Genomic DNA, 21,797 nt, shown 5'->3' on the forward strand with positions numbered 1-21,797 from the left:
TCTACAGTTAATATGAGCTTCACGTTTGATCAACCGTGGTTTATGTTGTTTTTGGTCTTTTTAAAGAAGGTAGAAACCAGGGAGGGATGTAAAGACCCTTTAACAGCACAATTACAGTTATTTATCTTAAAACGACTGTTCAGCTGTAAAAACAGACTCAGAATAAATGAGCTGTTTACTGAAGCAGGATTTTATTATTAAAGTAGAAAAAGAAAAATATTATGTAAAAACAACTGAGACTCATTAAAAGTCGCGACTCAGTTCTTATTCTGTGAGTTTTTATTTGACAGGGACAAAACTTCACTGATCCTCCGAAGAGGAAATTCAGGTTCCAGAGCCGTGGAGTAAAACTTCAATCACAAATCTGTAGTATAGTACAAAAACACAGCAGATCAATAACTGCAGTATTAATAAGAAGAACAACAGGATCAGGGAGGTGAGAGACAGTTCACGCTAATCAGTCTGCAGGTGATCAGATCTCCACTGTTCACTGAGAGTGACGGAGGCTCCGACCTGCTGCATCCTTCCTCCACACGCTGACAGGTGCACCAGATCCAGGTGAGCCAGGTATGACTCAGGTGTTTGATTTAATTCAGCGTCAGAGTCCTCGACTCAGTGGGATCAAACACGGGCTATAGTCTGGATCATTAGAAGTTAAACAACTAAAATAATGTGACATTTCAAAATAAAAATAAAAAATCTAATAACTAGACACTTTAATAATTCATTAATTAATAACATTACATTATTCTCAGAATGAACCTGATCTTTGCTTCAGACTCTGACTCTCTACGTCCTGTTACTGACCTGTTAATTAACCTCGACAGCTGCTGACTGTTCTTACATTTCCTGCCTCTTGTTGCCTCTGTACCATCTTTCTTTATTTGTAGTTGTCTGTATGTCTCCCTCTCTCTCTCTGTTCTCCTCTGCAGGTATCCTCGGCCTTGGAGCTGTTTATCTCCAGTCACAGTAAAACCGTGACTTCAGGCCCTGAACGTTTCAGACACAGATCACAGTGTGACGAGGTTCGAGCTCAACGAGCTGCAACTTAACAAAACACAATTAAAATAAGGAAACAGCTTCACTAACTTGGTGACACAGTCAGAAAACAACACTGCAAACAGACGACAACAGAACGTTTACAGAGAGAAAGTAGCTGTACATCATGGTGGTTTGTCTTCAGTGTTTCCTGACACAGTTTTGACATCTGTCCCACCTCCACATCTTCAATCACCGGTGTTTCTGAAATGGAGCCTAAAAGGTGGCAGCTGAACATAAATGCTAGAGCACCCACTTTAACATCACTGACGTGCGACAGACGTCACAACTCTGCACCGGCTGGAGCTTGGATAACAACAAACATGGCTGACGTAGGTGATGGAGGTGGAGGAACAGTGAGGTTTAGGACAGGAGAGAGGGGGGACACCTCTGTCCAAGCTAAACTCGAGGGTTCACACATGTTTACTTCTGTGTACACGACGTGCTGCCTGTGACGTCACGTTACTGACAGTTCACCAATGATGTGAACAGACACAGTAAAAAACCTGCAGTCTGAACGTGGTCTAAGAACTGGAACCAGTTTTTCTGGGTCAAGAGCCAGTTGTTAGGCTGTAGGAACAAGAAGCCAGATCAAACCAGTGCTGGAACTTGGTTTGATGGAAAATGAGTAAAGATGAATTAATTAGCTTCATTTGAACCAAAACAATAGTAGAAGGAGTTTCTGAAAGACTGTATTACTGGTTTTATATAATGCTGCAACTGTATCATGTTTTGTTTTTGAGTTTGATGACGGAGGATTTCTCTTTTGTCTGTTTCTTTTCTTCCTACAAACCCATTTTCAAAAGAGCTGCGACACTTAGATTCTCAATCAGGACACACTTAGTATAAAGACTGAAGGCAGGTCCTGTGTAGAGCTCAGAGCTCCTAAAATGCATCTGTTTTGCCGCCATATTAGATCAGTGATCCACACTGTGCAAAGGTTTGTGATAGTTTTGGATTCACTGATGAAAAAACTAACTTAAGTTTCAAATTCCTGGAGCGACTGTTTTAACTGTAGCTGCTACTAATGTAGCTGCAGCACAGTAGGTACAGTAGAACAACTACTGTCTCTGCTAAAGTGACCAGAACAGTCTGATTCTCATGTTTTGTTACATAAACAGTTTGTGAAACCCGACCACACCTTCACACTTTGTCACAGGTGTGAATCCACCTGTGCTGTAATCTTCTGTCATGAAACCCGTTTCCACACTGATCTCACCAGTAAGATTTTACTCTAAAGTGAACTCTCTGGTGCATTTTTAGATTATTGAGTCTGGAAAACGTTTTTCCACACTGATCACACTTGTACGGTTTCTCTTCGACGTGAACTTTCTGGTGCAGTTTCAGATTATTAAGTCGAGAGAAGGTTTTTCCACACTGCTCACACCAGTAAGGCTTTTCTCCAGTGTGAACTCTCTGATGCCTTTTTAGACAACTCAGTGAATAGAAAGATTTTCCACAGTGGTCACACCAGTAACGTTTCTCTCCAGCGTGAACGAGGAGGTGCCTATTTAGTTCACTGGATGTGGTGAAAGCTTTCTCACACTGATTGCAGCTGTACGGTTTCTCTCCAGTATGAACGCGTTGATGGATCTTTAGGTTATTTCTCTGACTGAAACTCTTGCCACACTGGTCACAGCTGTACGGTTTCTCTCCAGTGTGAACACGTTGATGGATTTTCAGAACACTCGATCTGGTGAAAGCTGCCTGACACTGGTTGCAGCTGTACGGCCGTGCTCCTGTATGAATTTGTTGATGGGCCTGTAAGTTACTTTTCTGAGTGAAACCTTTGCCACACTGCTCACAGGTGTACGGTTTCTCTCCGGTGTGAACGTGGTGGTGGATTTTGAGACAGTGAAATGTGGTGAAGGCCGCCCCACACTGCTTGCAGCTGAATGGCTTCGTTCCTGTATGAAGCCGCTGGTGGACGGTTAGGTTGCTTTTCTGGGTGAACATTTTACCACAGTGGTGACAGCTGTACGGTTTCTCTCCAGTGTGAACGACCTGGTGACACCTGAGGGTTGAGGTTGACTTGAAAACTTTGTCACAGTGCTGACAGCGGTGATGTTTGGGTCTCTTTTCTCCTCTCCAGTTCTAAATAGACAGACAGAAGTGGAAGTAGTTAAATCTCATAGTGACACAAACTGCTGAAAACCTTATATTGAGTAAGTACAGTGTCATTTTGAAGACATCCAGACAAATCTCTTTTTAATTTGCATGAGATGATTGTGACATCACATATTCATGGAGGGACTGAATAAGTACTGTTGTCACTGAGCTGTATTTAAAGCTGCACAGCCCCCAGGGAAATAACAAAACATGTGGTAGAAGACCTACAACCCATAATCTCCACATGTTCATGTTAATTACTGGAGTATCGATTAATCAACTTGGCCTCTGGATGAATCAAAAGGACCTGACACTATTGGAAATTGAGTGTAACGAGGAACATCACATCAGGAAGTGGAACTATTATATAAATAAAAAATAAATGCTGTGGGTACAGTGCAGAACCTGCTTTGTTACTGTTATAAAATGCTGAACACCACCCAACAGTGACCAAGCAAAAAGTTTCCCACACTGATCACAGTACCGTTATTATCCAGTGTGAACATGTTGAGGTCTTTGTGGTTCACTTGCAGTTGTACTAAAGGTCTAAACTTAACAGCCCCAGTAAAAAAACTTGCACGTGTTCTATCTGAAGTGTTCATATTTAAAAAGGAGGTGCAGTCTACTTGTGCTTGGATGCTGTTATTTGGAGTAGTAGGATAGAAATACGCATGTTTACCACTTTGGAATAAAAAACATTTCATCTATCTAATGAGTTAATGTTGGAGTTGTTTGGTGAGCTACTGGCTACAGTATGGAGGGAAAATTCACCGACCAAACCACTGAATCGAGTCACTGTGCCTCCTCAGCCCCAGTCCGAGCATCACACACCGAATGAGGCCAAACGTGACTTTATGCAGTTGCTTGTTTCCCCAGAGTTTTTGATTAACTTTTGAATGTTTCTTCCTGTAGTCCTGGGATTCTGTTGCTGCAGCTCATCAAAGTTCAAACAGCTTAACTTGAACAAACTGATCAAGAAGGCTGGCTCTGTGCTGTGGGCTTCACTGGAGCCCATGGAGCAGGTTGTGGAGAGGAGGATGCTGAACATCATGGAGAGCAGCTGACTTCCTCCCCACAGACTCCTCCAGCTCCGCTGTGATAAGGAAATGTGAAAAACATCTGTAAAAGACGAAAAATCCTAATTCAAATACGGCCGCCTCCACCTTGTTCGGACCTGTTGTCAATCACACAATCTTTCTTAGCAGATAAAACATTTTTCTTTGTCTCACTGTTATGTGTCATGAATGGACCACTGTCTTCTCTGTCCTGTTTACTTTCTGAATGGTTTGAGCATCAAATTGTTCCTGCAGCCACCTGCAATTCATAGAATGAATAGTCATAGCAATTTATAGTCCACCACACCAAACCAACAAGGAGTTTATATAAACATTCTCATCAAAGTATTGGGACCCCCCCCCCCCTCCAAATCTTTGGATTCAGTTATTCCAATAACCTCCCTGGCTTCAGATGTATAAAATCAAGCACCTAGCCAGTGAATTCAAACGTGGTACCATGATAAGTCCATCTGTGAACTCCCCTTGCTACTAATTGTTCCACAGTCAACTGTTAGTGACATTATAACAAAGTGGAATCAACTGGGAACTACAGCAGCTCAGCCACAAAGTGGTAGACCACGTAGAATGACAGACAGGGTCTGCGCGTGCTGAAGAACACAGCATGCAGACGTCGGCAACAGTCTGCACACTCAACAGCTACAGACATCCAGGTACAAAGAGAACTTCATGGAATAAGGTTCCATGGCTGAGCAGCAGCATTTTGTAGTCTAGGGTTGTTTTCAGGAGTTCAGGAGTTTGGGGATGACCCACTTCCTGTTCAAGATTCAAGATTCAAGATTCAAAAAACTTTATTGATCCCAGAGGGAAATTGTTTTGCCTCATTACCATTGTTCTCAAAACAGACAGAAAGAAAAGGAACCACAACCAGGAAAGATCCAACACCAACATAAATACACAAACATAAATACACAATAACATCAATACCGAAAAACTCAATATATATACAGAATATGTAAATAGATAAATGAAATTGGGTCAATATATTCACAGCAAGTTTATGACAGTATCAATTTCCCCACCAACATGACTGCACACTAGTGCACAAAGCAAGGTCCATAAAGACATGGAGGAGTGAGTTTGGCGTGGAGGAACTGCCTTCAGTGCCTGAGCTCACAATAGCTCATCTGGAATAATAGTAAAACAATCCCATTGACTCACACGTTGGATTGCTCTGCACCACCATGGTTAATGTGCGACACTAAACTAAAGGAGGAGAGGAGCAGACGTATTAAACCTGTGACTACTTTAGCAGGTGTTTAGTACCAGTCTGAATAAAAAGGTTAGTTTAAAACAGCAGACACTGTGTTGACACTACCATTAGCGACCAATACGTTTCACTGAACAAAGTCAGAGAAGGACGAGACAGAGGGAAACATGATGATCATGATGATCAACAGACTTCATGAGGATCAGATTGTAGGTTACTTCAGTTTGTCTGTAAACATGTGTGAGATGTGGTCCAGCTGACTGCTGGGCTGGACTAGTTTTCTTCACAGAGATCATATCTGTGCTTCGTTAGTGATAACTGGTGATATGATCACAGTAAACAGGGAGAGAGAGCAGGGTGATAACACAGTTTAACTGAGCCTCAGACCTGCTGATGCTTCACTGTTCTCCTTCACAGCCGGGCTTCAGCTTCAGTTTGGGTCCAGTGACTGAATTCTGTTGTTGAACGGTATCATCATCAGTGAGTGTGGGTGTTGGTTCATCAACTACAGCTGACTGATGCTTCACTCTGCAGTCGGACTGATTATGATCACAGTTTAGTTTATTTTAACTATGATCACAGTTTAGTTTATTTTAACTATGATCATAGATTTAGTTTATTTTAACTATGATCATAGATTTAGTTTATTTTAACTATGATCATAGTTTAGTTTATTTTAACTATGATCACAGTTTAGTTTATTTTAACTATGATCGTAGTTTAGTTTATTTTAACTATGATCATAGTTTAGTTTATTTTAACTATGATCACAGTTTATTTTATTTTAACTATGATCGTAGTTTAGTTTATTTTAACTATGATCATAGATTTAGTTTATTTTAACTATGATCGTAACTTTAGTTTATTTTAACTATGATCGTAGTTTAGTTTATTTTAACTATGATCGTAGTTTAGTTTATTTTAACTATGATCGTAGTTTAGTTTATTTTAACTATGATCACAGTTTAGTTTATTTTAACTATGATCATAACTTTAGTTTATTTTAACTATGATCATAACTTTAGTTTATTTTAACTATGATCGTAGTTTAGTTTATTTTAACTATGATCATAACTTTAGTTTATTTTAACTATGATCGTAACTTTAGTTTATTTTAACTATGATCGTAACTTTAGTTTATTTTAACTATGATCGTAGATTTAGTTTATTTTAACTATGATCACAGTTTAGTTTATTTTAACTATGATCATAGATTTAGTTTATTTTAACTATGATCGTAGTTTAGTTTATTTTAACTATGATCACAGTTTAGTTTATTTTAACTATGATCGTAGTTTAGTTTATTTTAACTATGATCACAGTTTAGTTTATTTTAACTATGATCACAGTTTAGTTTATTTTAACTATGATCGTAACTTTAGTTTATTTTAACTATAATCGTAGTTTAGTTTATTTTAACTATGATCACAGTTTAGTTTATTTTAACTATGATCGTAGTTTAGTTTATTTTAACTATGATCACAGTTAGTTTATTTAACTATGATCGTAACTTTAGTTTATTTTAACTATGATCGTAGTTTAGTTTATTTTAACTATGATCGTAGTTTAGTTTATTTTAACTATGATCGTAACTTTAGTTTATTTTAACTATGATCGTAGTTTAGTTTATTTTAACTATGATCGTAACTTTAGTTTATTTTACTATGATCGTAGTTTAGTTTATTTAACTATGATCGTACTTTAGTTTATTTTAACTATGATCGTAGCTTTAGTTTATTTTAACTATGATCGTAGTTTAGTTTATTTTAACTATGATCGCAGTTTAGTTTATTTTAACTATGATCGTAACTTTAGTTTATTTTAACTATGATCGCAGTTTAGTTTATTTAACTATGATCGTAACTTTAGTTTATTTTAACTATGATCGTAGTTTAGTTTATTTTAAACTATGATCGTAGTTTAGTTTATTTTAACTATGATCGTAGTTTAGTTTATTTTAACTATGATCGCAGTTTAGTTTATTTTAACTATGATCGTAACTTTAGTTTATTTTAACTATGATCGCAGTTTAGTTTATTTTAACTATGATCGTAACTTTAGTTTATTTTAACTATGATCGTAGTTTAGTTTATTTTAACTATGATCGTAGTTTAGTTTATTTTAACTATGATCGTAGTTTAGTTTATTTTAACTATGATCGTAGTTTAGTTTATTTTAACTATGATCGTAGTTTAGTTTATTTTAACTATGATCGTAGTTTAGTTTATTTTAACTATGATCGTAACTTTAGTTTATTTTAACTATGATCGTAGTTTAGTTTATTTTAACTATGATCGCAGTTTAGTTTATTTTAACTATGATCGTAGTTTAGTTTATTTTAACTATGATCGTAATTTAGTTTATTTTAACTATGATCGTAGTTTAGTTTATTTTAACTATGATCGCAGTTTAGTTTATTTAACTATGATCGTAACTTTAGTTTATTTTAACTATGATCGTAGTTTAGTTTATTTTAACTATGATCGTAGTTTAGTTTATTTTAACTATGATCGTAGTTTAGTTTATTTTAACTATGATCGCAGTTTAGTTTATTTTAACTATGATCGTAACTTTAGTTTATTTTAACTATGATCGCAGTTTAGTTTATTTAACTATGATCGTAACTTTAGTTTATTTTAACTATGATCGTAGTTTAGTTTATTTTAACTATGATCGTAGTTTAGTTTATTTTAACTATGATCGTAGTTTAGTTTATTTTAACTATGATCGCAGTTTAGTTTATTTTAACTATGATCGTAACTTTAGTTTATTTTAACTATGATCGTAGTTTAGTTTATTTTAACTATGATCGTAGTTTAGTTTATTTTAACTATGATCGTAGTTTAGTTTATTTTAACTATGATCGCAGTTTAGTTTATTTTAACTATGATCGTAACTTTAGTTTATTTTAACTATGATCGCAGTTTAGTTTATTTTAACTATGATCGTAACTTTAGTTTATTTTAACTATGATCGTAGTTTAGTTTATTTTAACTATGATCGTAGTTTAGTTTATTTTAACTATGATCGTGGTTTAGTTTATTTTAACTATGTAGTTACTGTTTTAAATCCATTAAAGATGTTTAATCAGCTCTAACAATCATCACTAATTAGAAGTTATGAATGATCTAGTTTTAAACTCACCTGATGATCTGTGGGAGCAGCAGCGTCCGAGCTCCTGTGGTCCGGGTCCTGGTTTTCCTCCGTGATACCGGTGTTGTGGTGATCCTGGTCGATGAAGTCCTGGTCCTGGTCTTCCTCCTTGATTTCGATCTTATACTTGTGGTGGTTTATGAAGTCCTGGTCCTGGTCTTCCTCCTTGATTTCGATCTTATACTTGTGGTGGTTTATAAAGTCCTGGTCCTGGTCTTCCTCCTTGATTTCGATCTTATACTTGTGGTGGTTTATAAAGTCCTGGTCCTGGTCTTCCTCCTTGACTTCGTTCTTATACTTGTGGTGGTTTATAAAGTCCTGGTCCTGGTCTTCCTCCTTGACTTCGTTCTTATACTTGTGATGGTTTATGAAGTCCTGGTCCTGGTCTTCCTCCTTGATTTCGATCTTATACTTGTGATGGTTTATGAAGTCCTGGTCCTGGTCTTCCTCCTTGACTTCGTTCTTATACTTGTGATGGTTTATGAAGTCCTGGTCCTGGTCTTCCTCCTTGACTTCGTTCTTATACTTGTGATGGTTTATGAAGTCCTGGTCCTGGTCTTCCTCCTTGATTTCGATCTTATACTTGTGATGGTTTATGAAGTCCTGGTCCTGGTCTTCCTCCTTGATTTCGATCTTATACTTGTGATGGTTTATGAAGTCCTGGTCCTGGTCTTCCTCCTTGACTTCGTTCTTATACTTGTGATGGTTTATGAAGTCCTGGTCCTGGTCTTCCTCCTTGATTTCGATCTTATACTTGTGGTGGTTTATAAAGTCCTGGTCCTGGTCTTCCTCCTTGATTTCGATCTTATACTTGTGGTGGTTTATAAAGTCCTGGTCCTGGTCTTCCTCCTTGATTTCGATCTTATACTTGTGGTGGTTTATAAAGTCCTGGTCCTGGTCTTCCTCCTTGACTTCGTTCTTATACTTGTGGTGGTTTATAAAGTCCTGGTCCTGGTCTTCCTCCTTGACTTCGTTCTTATACTTGTGATGGTTTATAAAGTCCTGGTCCTGGTCTTCCTCCTTGACTTCGTTCTTATACTTGTGATGGTTTATGAAGTCCTGGTCCTGGTCTTCCTCCTTGACTTCGTTCTTGATCTGGTGCCGTTCAGTGAAATCTGGGTCCTCTATTTCCTCTTTCAGTCCTCTGTCGCAGGGATCCTGATCGCTAAACCCCGGGTCCTGGTCGATAAACCCCGGGTCCTGGTCGATAAACCCCGGGTCCTGGTCGATAAACCCCGGGTCCTGGTCGATAAACCCCGGGTCCTGGTCGCTAAACCCCGGGTCCTGGTCGATAAACCCCGGGTCCTGGTCGATAAACCCCGGGTCCTGGTCGATAAACCCCGGATCCTGGTCTTCCACCTTCATCTCGTTCTGCTCCACACTGTTGTTGTGTGTCACTGTCGCCGCCATGTTGTCCCGTGGAGATCTCGCGGGATCTCGAAGTTCTCTCGAGATGATGTGAACCTTGTCTAAGCCCCGCCCCCTTAGTTCCAGCTGACTGAAAATATGAATAAAATATAAAGAAACACGATTTTAAACTCGGTATTAAGGTAATTAAAGAAATGTAGAGAGTGTTTAAAATTATTCTCCCCTCCTGACGTATGTTAGAAAAGTCATTAAACATATGAAACCTTTATTTTAATGTCTTTTCCACAGTTGTTGTGAAGCTGATAGTGTTTTATTTTTCAGTCAAACTGTTGAGAACTGTAACCAGAGAACATGTAGAGATTTCAGGGACATCACTCCTCTTCATCACACAACCATCACGTCCAGCATGTCTCAGGATTTCTCTGATTTTCTATCTGAATAACTGATTGAAAATGAACTGTACAACAAACAGGAGCTTCTTCTTATTCAGAGCTGTTGAAAAAACATTATCAAATCAAACTGACTGTATAACCAACATAAAAATAACAGAAATTGACCAAAGTGCAGAACAATTTTTAAAGGCTTTAGCAAAAACATTAAAATCGGTTTAAATAATAAAACATGTACACGTAAAATGTAAAAACAACTTTCAAGGTTCAACTAAATTCACACATTGTTGATTAATTTATTGACCCAGAAAGAAGAAAAATCAGGAGCCACAGAAGTAGAAATCAAAAACGTGAACAGAATAAATTAACATGAACAGAATAAATGTGAAGTATAGAACAAAAATACAGAACAGATTAACAACAAAAACTATAATCAGGGAGGTGAGATACGGAATCAGTCTGTGGTTTTTCCCTTTGGGAATTTGTGGTTGGAAAGCTGCCAGACAGAACATATCAGAACCTTAACACCTCGACAAGTAGCCAAGAGGAACCAGGAATCAAACCATGATAACATTTTCACTCCACTCCACAAGTTGTAACCAGGTTACTGTCAGCTTTCTCCACTACGAGTCATGTAAACAGGAAACCTGGTTACTGTGATCGGGGTGGGAGATTAGAGAACCTATAGATCCTCATTTTTACCAGGGATCATGTTCACACTCACCACTCTACTGATACCAGCTGAGAGGATGAGCTGGATGAAAGGAGAGATCATCACACAGAGAGGTGCTGCCTCATTTCTAAATTAAGTGTAAACCAACACAAAGTTCCCCGCAGACGTCTCAATAATTCACTCTTTGCCATGTATTTCTTACATTTAGCCAGTTTGTGCTGTAAAAATGAGGAACCATTGACACCTCAGCGGTTCCCCAAAGAGCAACAGCAACAACAGAACCAGAGGCTTTGGGCAACTGGCTCTGGAAAAAAAGAGCTCTGAAATGTTTGGTTTAATGTGTTCGTGGGTTTCAAACTATGAGAGGAAGAGAGTCTGTGGAGACTCTCAGTCATCCAGGTCATAGTTACCCCACAAGGTGCTGTTCAGGGACAACTGGACTTTAAGATCTTGAAGATGTTTCCCCTCTGACTCAGAAGCATTCAGCAGTTCTGACTGGACTGGAGCAGCACCTTAACACTCTGATGGTCACCTGCAGGTTGTTTTTCTGACCTGGCCTTCATGTGTGGCTGAGACCACCTGAAGACTACCAACGACGGACCACAGGTCTCTGGTGAATCTGGGGGACGTGTTGTTCTGCCACCAACAGACACAACGTTCAAACACACTGATGGACACAGTTGTACTGGTTTCATCCCAGTAACTACACTGGAGCTCATTTATTTTTTCCACACTTAGGTTTCTCACTAGTGTGAACACGCTTGTGTTTTTAGGTTCCAGTGTCGAGAGAAGGATCTTCCGCACTGATCACACCAGTACGGTTTCTCTCCAGTGTGAACACGCTGATGGATTTTTAGTCCGCTTAATCTGGTGAAAGCTGCTCCATACTGGTTGCAGCTGTGAGGCCGTGCTCCCCTATGAGCTCGCTGATGGGCTTTTAAGTTACTGCTGAAGGAGAACGTTCTACCACACTGATCTCACCCATACGATTTCTCTCCAGTGTGAACATGTTGGTGGATTTTTAGACAATGCAGTGTAGTGAAAGCCGCTCCACACTGGCCACAGACGTACAGCCGTGCTCCCGTATGAAGACGTTGATGCGTTTTTAGGTTGCTTCTCTGAGTGAAGGTTTTACCACACTGGTCACAGCTGGACGGTTTCTCTCCAGTGTGAACGACCTGATGAATCCGTAAGTCTGATGACGACCTGAAGACTTTGTCACAGTGCTGACAGTGGTGGCGTCTGGGTCTCCTCGTTCCTCTCTTTTTCTAAATGGACAGGAAGTAAAAAGAGTTGGATCTCATGGAGACTCGAGCTGCTGAACAGAGTGAATTTAAAGACAAGTCCAACTATCTCAGTGTCCTGTCCTAAACTGTCTGTAGTTTCTCTTCACCAATGACAGGAAAGTGGTTCTGTTCTGGCAGCGAGGGAGAGACTTAACTCTCAGTCATGTAGTAAAGATAATAATTCTTTTAGCTTCAAAGTTCTCACAGACGTCTCACACTGATGTTACACAGTCAACCAGTGAAGATCAGTGTGTTCCCAGTTTCTAAACTCGGATTTGATCGTTCGACGAACCTCTTAAATAAAATTCTGTCTTGGTCTTAATCGGACTTTAAGATGAATTTAGGAAACAGGACAGAGGTCAAATAAACTCTGAAGCTGCTGAGGAATAACTGGGTTCAGGATTTTGGAGAACCAGCGTCTCCTGACACAGTTCAGTGCTGGAACCAGTTTTTAACCTTGATCATTTTCAGTCCAGGTCTGATCCAAAACTCATCAACACTGACTTTTGGATCTGTGGGAGCAGTGGGACCGGTACTCTGCTGGTTCGGGTCCTGGTTCTTGACTTTTATACGGCTACAGTTGTGGTCCTGGTCGATGATCTCCGGGTCCTGGTTCTTGTCTTTTATAAGGCTACAGTTGTGGTCCTGGTCGATGATCTCCGGGTCCTGGTTCTTGACTTTTATACGGCTACAGTTGTGGTCCTGGTCGATGATCTCCGGGTCCTGGTTCTTGTCTTTTATAAGGCTACTGTTGTGGTCCTGGTCAATGAACTCCGGGTCCTGGTTCTTGTCTTTTATACGGCTACAGTTGTGGTCCTGGTCGATGATCTCCGGGTCCTGGTTCTTGTCTTTTATACGGCTACAGTTGTGGTCCTGGTCGATGAACTCCGGGTCCTGGTTCTTGACTTTTATACGGCTACAGTTGTGGTCCTGGTCGATGATCTCCGGGTCCTGGTTCTTGACTTTTATACGGCTACAGTTGTGGTCCTGGTCGATGATCTCCGGGTCCTGGTTCTTGTCTTTTATACGGCTACAGTTGTGGTCCTGGTCGATGAACTCCGGGTCCTGGTTCTTGTCTTTTATACGGCTACAGTTGTGGTCCTGGTCGATGAACTCCGGGTCCTGGTTCTTGTCTTTTATAAGGCTACTGTTGTGGTCCTGGTCGATGATCTCCGGGTCCTGGTTCTTGTCTTTTATAAGGCTACTGTTGTGGTCCTGGTCGATGAACTCCGGGTCCTGGTTCTTGTCTTTTATACGGCTACAGTTGTGGTCCTGGTCGATGAACTCCGGGTCCTGGTTCTTGTCTTTTATAAGGCTACTGTTGTGGTCCTGGTCGATGATCTCCGGGTCCTGGTTCTTGTCTTTTATAAGGCTACTGTTGTGGTCCTGGTCGATGAACTCCGGGTCCTGGTTCTTGACTTTTATACGGCTACAGTTGTGGTCCTGGTCGATGATCTCCGGGTCCTGGTTCTTGACTTTTATACGGCTACAGTTGTGGTCCTGGTCGATGATCTCCGGGTCCTGGTTCTTGTCTTTTATAAGGCTACTGTTGTGGTCCTGGTCGATGAACTCCGGGTCCTGGTTCTTGTCTTTTATACGGCTACAGTTGTGGTCCTGGTCGATAAACTCTGGGTTCTGGTTTTCCTCTTTTATTGCGCTACTGTGCTGGTTGTGGTCGATGAGATCCGGGTCCTGGATCTTCTCCTTCACCTCCACTCTGAAGAACTCGATCCAACCTGGATTCGGTCTTGTTGTCGCCGCCATGCTGGGTCGTGGTCATCTCGCGATCTCAAAGTCTTGCAAGAAGAACGAGAGCGAGAATCAGCTTCTTTGATTTTGAGTTTTCTTTTGACCCAGATCACACACAGACCTGGTTTTATAGAAAACAGTTAAAGAGACTTAAAAGGAAAATAAAGAACATGGTATGTTTATAGATTCAATTAGTTTTTTTTATATAAGCTACAGGAAATGTGGATTCTCAGTAATTCATGAACAAAGTTACTGAGTGTAAATAATTCCTCTGTTTTATCAGCCTGGTTTTCTCCTTCGAAGGATTCATACTAGTCTTCACTGTTCTTCTTCTTCTGCTCCCTGCAGACGACTCCCTGCTCTCAGAGGACGAGTCTTCAGGTAGTCGCTCTGTTTCTATATGAGATCCCTCACTGTTCTCAACGAGAACTTCATTATTGTGGGGAATTATACTCTTATTACCTAAACTGAGGGATAGATGGACTTTGATTAAGACCACAGGTCAAATTAGACTGAATCTCAGTAGTACAGACAGTATAGAATAAATCTCATAGTGAACTACACTTCACATGTGAGTGTATATCGACATAAAGGTCAAGATATCACCTTTGTACAGAGACAGTTGATGCTAATTGTTGGTAACTCTAACAAACATTGGGTCATTTGGGCTATAAAGGTGCAACAAGAGGGAAAAACGGGCTTAAAGGGAAAATGAAACACCTGAGCACAAGGTGTAGAAACAAGAAATAAACATCCTATACAGACGACAACAATGACGTCTAATAGCTAAGAGAGCTGCAGCTGGCCCAGTGTGTAGGACTTTATTTAAGTTCTAAGATAATTAGTGCAGCGTCGTTAGGCAGCTCTAATAGCTGGTACAGTAAAAGCTGATACTACAAACTGCACAGTCTGTACCACTGACAGGTAGTGTCATCGGTAATTTAAAACCTAGAGCACAATGATCAGGTTCCTCACTTCACTGATTAGAATAAATGTTTCACTTTATGTGGAATTATGATCCTGACAAGAAATGTAAAATGTTAAATTCATCTTTATTAACACATTAAATAAACGATGTGAGTCATCTATTAGCGACAAGTGAAAGCGTCCTGTAGCAGCAGCAAATTTGGTAAAGATAATATTTCCTCGTGTTTCCATGTTCTGCAGAAGCCAGAGAGCTGAATGAGTGGTTCTGTTGGCTCCAGCTGAGTGTGAAGGTGCTGGGATGAGATCCAGTAGCAGGCTGGTTGTAGTGTTTGGAAACACAGAGCTGCTCTCTACTTGTTGTTCAGGAAGATGTTCAGGGCTACAGCACCAGCTCCAATCTGACGAGCTCGTCTTCACAGTTCTACGTGAATCCGCTGTATTAAAGTCCAGTGTGGACCAAACCTTTTCCCACACTGATCTCACCTGTACGGTTTCTCTCCAGTGTGAACACTTCCCTTCATATTTAATACGTGTACCTTACCAGAGTCTGCCCCACACTCTTTGCAGATGTCCGGCCGTATTCCTGTGTGAATTGGTTTAGTTGCTGTAGAGTGGTTTATTTTAGCTGAAGTGCAGATGGAACTGTTGGACTGATTAAAACACTGATGCACATTTATGGAGGAAGTCAATCCTTCCCATACACACCTGAACCTGCGTGATCGGGTTTCACTAATATCCAATCTGATAAACGATGTCTAACTCTCGTCTTCAGGTACAGTCACAGCAACAGTGGGACCAAATCATCATCACTGTCTTCATGAGAGATTCATCAGGGTCACACTGGAAAGAGACTGAAACCTACAACGTGTTTGAAGGTTGCTACGTCTATGAAGAATGAAAAACCCAGTGTGAGGATCTTCTCAGGTTTAATTCATCCAGACTCCAAATACAAACCTTCAGGAGGAACCCCCCCACACAAGCCAACAGAGAAACATACATGTACAGGTATGAGTCACAATCCCAGTTGTTGCTCCAGGCCATTCATCCGGCAGCAGAACCCCAATGATCCTCCTGCAGCTGATCCCACCTGAAACCTTCTCCAGAACAACCATTCACACTGTTAGTAATGAAGTCCACATGGATCCAGAGCAGGATTTGGACTCATTATGACCATGTCTTTCAGCATTTTAGTTCCTTACCATGCAGCAAACTGACAGATAGCTCAGATCAACCAGTGGAGTAACTGGTTCTGGGTCTGCTGCTGCTAAACCCTACTTCTCTCAACCCTCAACCCAACCCGTTCTCTGGGTTTCTTTCTTCTCAGAAACGTTTCACTCACACCTAAAGTTTTATTTAGTTTTGCTTTTTCCAGATTTGTTCAAAAAACATTATATTTGGACCTTTGAAACACGTGGGACCAACAATCGACTGTAAATCTGCTGCAGAGAAAAATCAAATCACTGAAACCAGGTTTCTATGGAAACTGGAAAAAGATAAAAGATCAACTGAGTTCTTCATTTTTCAACTGTTACTTTAATGTTTGTTCAGTTTGATCGAGAAGTTTTTATCAATAAGAACAAAGATCAGAGGGAGACACCACCACCTCCACCCACTATGAACACACAACCACCACCTCCACCCACTCTAGACAGACCACCACCTCCACCCACTCTGAACACACCACCACCTCCACCCACTCTTCAGTTGAAACCAGCAACCCTGAAATAATGAGAGAGGATTTAAAGATGCAGGTGGAGTTAAGCTGAAGATTCACTTGTTCCAGTTCTGGTTGGATTATTTCTCTGTTTGGTGAGCCTGTGTTTTGGTGTCAGAGTGAGTGCTCCTGTTGTGTGTGGTTGGATGTCACAGGACCATCCTGAACTGCTCCATCCTTTAAACATCTGGTCCCCAACAGTCCTGCGGGCAGCAGCTCTCTGGTCCATCCTCGGTCTCCAAACCTTTTTAAGGTTTATTGTGTGTTGTGGAGTCTTGTGTTAGTTTGGATGTTGATAGAAGGTCTAAATAGTTCCATTCTTATCTCTTTCTCCTAAGACTTTGGTTTGTGGACCAGGGAGGAAACAGACTTTTCTTCCCTCGTATGTCGAGCTCCTATCCTCTAGACAGGGGCATCACACACTCAACATGTTTGATTCGTTGTCTCTTCATCTTCAGGACATATTGACACAGAATAATGAGTCTGTTCCTCCCAGCACTCACTCTGGATTCAGTTTACTTTAAATACACGAACCACAGAACAGAACAGAGCTTTCAGACCTGAATCTACAGTTTTCTGGACTGTTGGTGTCTCTCACCATGACATCAATACAGATCAGTTCATATTGATCCTGATGATCAGTGAGTTTTGTAGTGAGTCAGTGTGACCACTGGGGGGCAGTAAATCCTCAGATTGTTTCTCCATCAGTCCATTGATCAGTATTTACAGCTGTTTCATCACATCTGTGTTCACATAGAGTCAGTATCACATGTATCTACGCAACAGCTGGATGGGATATTAGTCACATTAGAGCTGATCATTAGTTAATAAAGTTGTCATCAAACAGCTATTTTGAGTTAAGTCTTTATCCATAAATAAAACATTAAATCCTATTTGACCACTCTCTACAAACGCTGACGTTCAACTTGTTTTTTACTCTTCTTGATCTGATCACGTCGACGTGATGGTGACTCTGCATCTTTATTCTTTCACTCTTATCAGACGACATATAGAAAAAACACTTGTCAAACACTTGTGCTCTCAGCACTAAATCATCCACATCCTCCTCCTATGATCTCTGGTTCCTTTATAAAGATTAGTTTCAGTTCCTCTGATGGTCGTGCTGCAGTGAATTATCTCCATGTAAAGTTAATGTCAGTGACATTAGTCTGTGTTTTCCTCTTTCTGATGCTGTTCACACTAACTACTGTTAGTTTGTTCCACTAGAAACAGCTGAAATCTGCTGCTGCTTGTTAAAGTAAATCCACAAACTAACATTACTCTCAGCAGTAGGACGTTCAGGTCATGTGACCAACCAGTGAAGACTTAACCAATCATGTGACTGGAAGCTGAAACTTCCTAAATCAACATGAGAAAAGAAAACTGATCACTTCTGGACTATAATCGTATCAACAGTGAACGATATCTGAGGAGGAAGAAGCAGAACAGTGTGAGAGAATTTACTAAATCAATCCTTTCTTTCATTTTTCTGAATTCTTCATATTTGGTCTGAACACACTGGTAAGTCTGATCTAATTCTGAACTAATGTCTACACAGAAATAATGTCTGTAACTTCTCTCACTGTTAGAAGCAATAGAATCAAGTAGAAGTAGAGTTGAAGCCGAACTAACTTCAGTCTAACTTAGAGTGCAGTACTTGTACTTTGAACAGTACTGAGTATTTCCACAGTGAGACATCAATAGTTTTCATTCAGTTGAGCGACTGTTGTTAGAAACTCTGACGTCAGTGAGATGATTGACTGTTGTCATGTAGTTCACTTTGAACTGAACCAACTTCAGTCCAGTTGTTGTGAAATAATCAGATGTAGTTTGTTGGATCAAGTCATTTTCTGTAGACAGAGACTTTGTGTCTGATCAAATCAGTGGATCTCAGTCCTTCTGTGTGTCAGTGAGTGTAAATGTTGGTCCATCATCCTGTGTGTGCTGGGCTGCAGCTTCATGCCTCCATCTAGTGGACTGATAGTAGAAGTAGAGCAGCTGACGGCAGCTTCCTCTGCCTCCCACTGCTGTCTGACTGCATTCAAGTGACACTGATATGAAAGAGGAAAGAAGAGCCAATCAGTGGAGGAGCAGCTGATCTTTGTCCAGGAGAAATGATGGAAAGGAGGATTTCAGTTTTCACTGCACATCAATGATTTGTGTTTCCTCTCCACATGAAGGTAGAAAGTGTGTGTGAGCTGATGTGGATGTGGATTCAGCAGCATGGATCAGTGTGAGGACAGAGAGGAGGGAGTCCCTCCCTCTAAAACCACTCTGTGTGGGGACCATGAGAGCCAGACCAAAGCTCAGAGGTGAGATGACTGAGACCATCGGACTGATTCTGTCTCCAAGTCTCATCTAGAATTGAATATTTCATCAGGACATTTTTACTATTCTTCTGATTCTATTTGTCATTTATGAAGGAAACTTTGACTGAATATGTGAGCGTCACCAAAGTTGTTTTTCTATCAGGTCCCATCAAAGACCAGAATCTCCTGGACCAGGACCTGAACCCAGCTGTCTGTCCTTCAAGAGCGACTGTTCAAAGGGATGTCCTATTGATTTTAAACATGAACCTTCATCAGACACAGAGTAAGTTGTTGTGAGTTTAAAATCAGTCTGAACAATATGATGTAAACTTTCTCTGATGATAAATTGTTGTGTTCTTTGGATTTCTGGATATTTCTGATGTGAGTAAGTTGATTTGTGTTTGAACTGTTGATTTGAAAGAGAAGCTTTCTTCACTATTCTTCCACCAAACACTCTGATCATGGATCAACATATTCAGACTGGGAGCTGCCAAGTACAACCAGTGTGATCCAAGCTGACTCTGTCTCTAGATGCCTTGTTCCAACACTTGAGCATTGTTCAGTGAGGGAGGCAGAGATATCTGTTGTTCAGAGCTGCTGAGACTAAACCAAAGTGACTGGTGACAGTAAAGCTTCACCACTACAGGGAGTCTCTGATTCACTGTTCACATCAAATCTGTCTTCATGGACCTTTACCTTGTGTGTGTCTCTGTGTGGACAGACATACTGTGAGCTCATTCTTGATGATTCCTCCACAGAGTGGACCAGGAGAGCTCAGAGGTTCCCAGTGGTCAGTCTGCCCAGCAGCATCCAACACAGCTGGACTCCATATTTCTGGTCTGTATATGTCCAACTACTACTTTTCCATCTGTTGTGTTCCCAATAATCTCCATGCTGCACTTTTTAGACCAGTGGATTGTCAGTCTGTCCAACATGGATCTGATGTTTGGCTCCATGATTTGGAGTTGGATTGTGTCATTCATATAGTTTCTGTTCCAGCTGCTGGAGGAGAACATTGTCACTTTTGTGAAGAACGAGCTGAAGAAGATCCAGAAGGTTCTGAATTCAGGATACAGAGGATGGTTAGAGAGTCAGTGGGAGGATGAGGAGGTGTTTGATGGTGAGGATGAAGAGCAGAGGAGGAGCAGCAGAGAGGCATTTCTGAAGATCACATTGAACTTCCTGAGGAGAATGAAGCAGGAGGAGCTGGCTGACTGTCTGCAGAGCAGTAAGAGGATTTCTCTAAACATTTAACATCATGGACAAATGAGACGTTTACTGAGAGCTGAAGATGTGGAGTGTTAATATGTTGAAATGTGAATCATTTAGGGTCATGAAACTGTCAAACTGTGGTTTCATTAGAAATTATATTGATCATGTTTTTGTGGTTTCATTCAGGAACTCCTGCTGCAGTTTGTCAGCGAGAACTTAAATCTAATCTGAAGAAGAAGTTCCAGTGTGTGTTTGAGGGGATTGCTAAAGCAGGAAACCCAACCCTTCTGAACCAGATCTACACAGAGCTCTACATCACAGAGGGAGGGACTGGAGAGGTCAATGATGAACATGAGGTCAGACAGATTGAAACAGCATCCAGGAAACCACACAGACCAGAAACAACCATCAGACAAGAAGACATCTTTAAAGGCTCACCTGGAAGAGAGGAACCAATCAGAACAGTGATGACAAAGGGAGTGGCTGGCATTGGGAAAACAGTCTTAACACAGAAGTTCACTCTGGACTGGGCTGAAGACAAAGCCAACCAGGACATACAGTTCACATTTCCATTGACCTTCAGAGAGCTGAATGTGCTGAAAGAGAAAAAGTTCAGCTTGGTGGAACTTGTTCATCACTTCTTTACTGAAACCAAAGAAGCAGGAATCTGCAGGTTTGAAGAGTTCCAGGTTGTGTTCATCTTGGACGGTCTGGATGAGTGTCGACTTCCTCTGGACTTCCACAACAATCAGGTCCTGACTGATGTGACAGAGTCCACCTCAGTGGATGTGCTGCTGACAAACCTGATCAGGGGGAACCTGCTTCCCTCTGCTCGCCTCTGGATAACCACACGACCTGCAGCAGCATCAGATCCCTCCTGAGTGTGTTGCCATGGTGACAGAGGTCAGAGGGTTCACTGACCCACAGAAGGAGGAGTACTTCAGGAAGAGGTTCAAAGATGAGGAGCAGGCCAGAAGAATCATCTCCCACATCAAGACATCACGAAGCCTCCACATCATGTGTCACATCCCAGTCTTCTGCTGGATCACTGCTACAGTTCTGGAGGATGTGTTGAAAACCAGAGAGGGAGGAGAGCTCCCCAAGACCCTGACTGAGATGTACATCCACTTCCTGGTGGTTCAGTCCAAACTGAAGAACATGAAGTATGATGGAGGAACTGAGACAGATCCACACTGGAGTCCAGAGAGCAGGAAGATGATCGAGTCTCTGGGAAAAGTAGCTTTTGAGTGGTTGCAGAAAGGAAACCTGATCTTCTATGAATCAGACCTGACAGAGTGTGGCATCAATATCAGAGCAGCCTCAGTGTACTCAGGAGTGTTCACACAGATCTTTAAAGAGGAGAGAGGACTGTACCAGGACAAGGTGTTCTGCTCCATCCAGTGTTCAGGAGTTTCTGGCTGCTCTTCATGTCCATCTGACCTTCATCAACTCTGGAGTCAATCTGCTGTCTGAAGGGCTGTCAACTTCTCTGGAGTCCAAACGGTTTAGACCTGGACTAAATCTTCTCCACCAGACTGCTGTGGACAAGGCCGTACAGAGTCCAAATGGACACCTGGACTTGTTTCT

At 40.9% G+C, this 21,797-nt stretch overlaps 1 protein-coding gene and 1 long non-coding RNA gene across 2 annotated transcripts; one reads left to right on the plus strand and one right to left on the minus strand.

Moving 5' to 3' along the window:
- Positions 1-277: 277 nt before the first annotated feature.
- On the minus strand, positions 278-9,994 carry LOC113168425 (zinc finger protein 271-like). The gene is made up of 2 exons (XM_026369442.1): positions 8,575-9,994; positions 278-3,132 (listed from the first exon to the last, which is right to left on the minus strand). Exons 1-2 carry the CDS (start codon positions 9,991-9,993, stop codon positions 2,254-2,256), a joined length of 2,298 nt encoding a protein of 765 aa, XP_026225227.1. The 5' UTR covers position 9,994; the 3' UTR covers positions 278-2,253.
- An 8,971-nt stretch (positions 9,995-18,965) lies between these two features.
- On the plus strand, positions 18,966-19,795 carry LOC117153068. The gene is made up of 3 exons (XR_004463485.1): positions 18,966-19,001; positions 19,162-19,281; positions 19,757-19,795. It is a non-coding gene; the product is annotated as an uncharacterized LOC117153068 (long non-coding RNA).
- The last annotated feature ends 2,002 nt before the right edge of the window (positions 19,796-21,797 follow it).

The sequence above is a fragment of the Anabas testudineus genome, chromosome 18 (assembly GCF_900324465.2).
Source record: "Anabas testudineus chromosome 18, fAnaTes1.2, whole genome shotgun sequence".
Classification (NCBI taxonomy): domain Eukaryota; kingdom Metazoa; phylum Chordata; class Actinopteri; order Anabantiformes; family Anabantidae; genus Anabas; species Anabas testudineus.

What these genes read in the sequence shown, in the direction of transcription:
- LOC113168425 (XM_026369442.1), bottom strand. Translation starts at nt 9,993, where the DNA reads ATGGCGGCGACAGTGACACACAACAACAGTGTGGAGCAGAACGAGATG. An exon ending in CTGCTCCCACAGATCATCAG is followed by an intron (nt 3,133 to 8,574) that starts GTGAGTTTAAAA and finishes CTGTCTATTTAG; the next exon opens with AACTGGAGAGGAGAAAAGAG.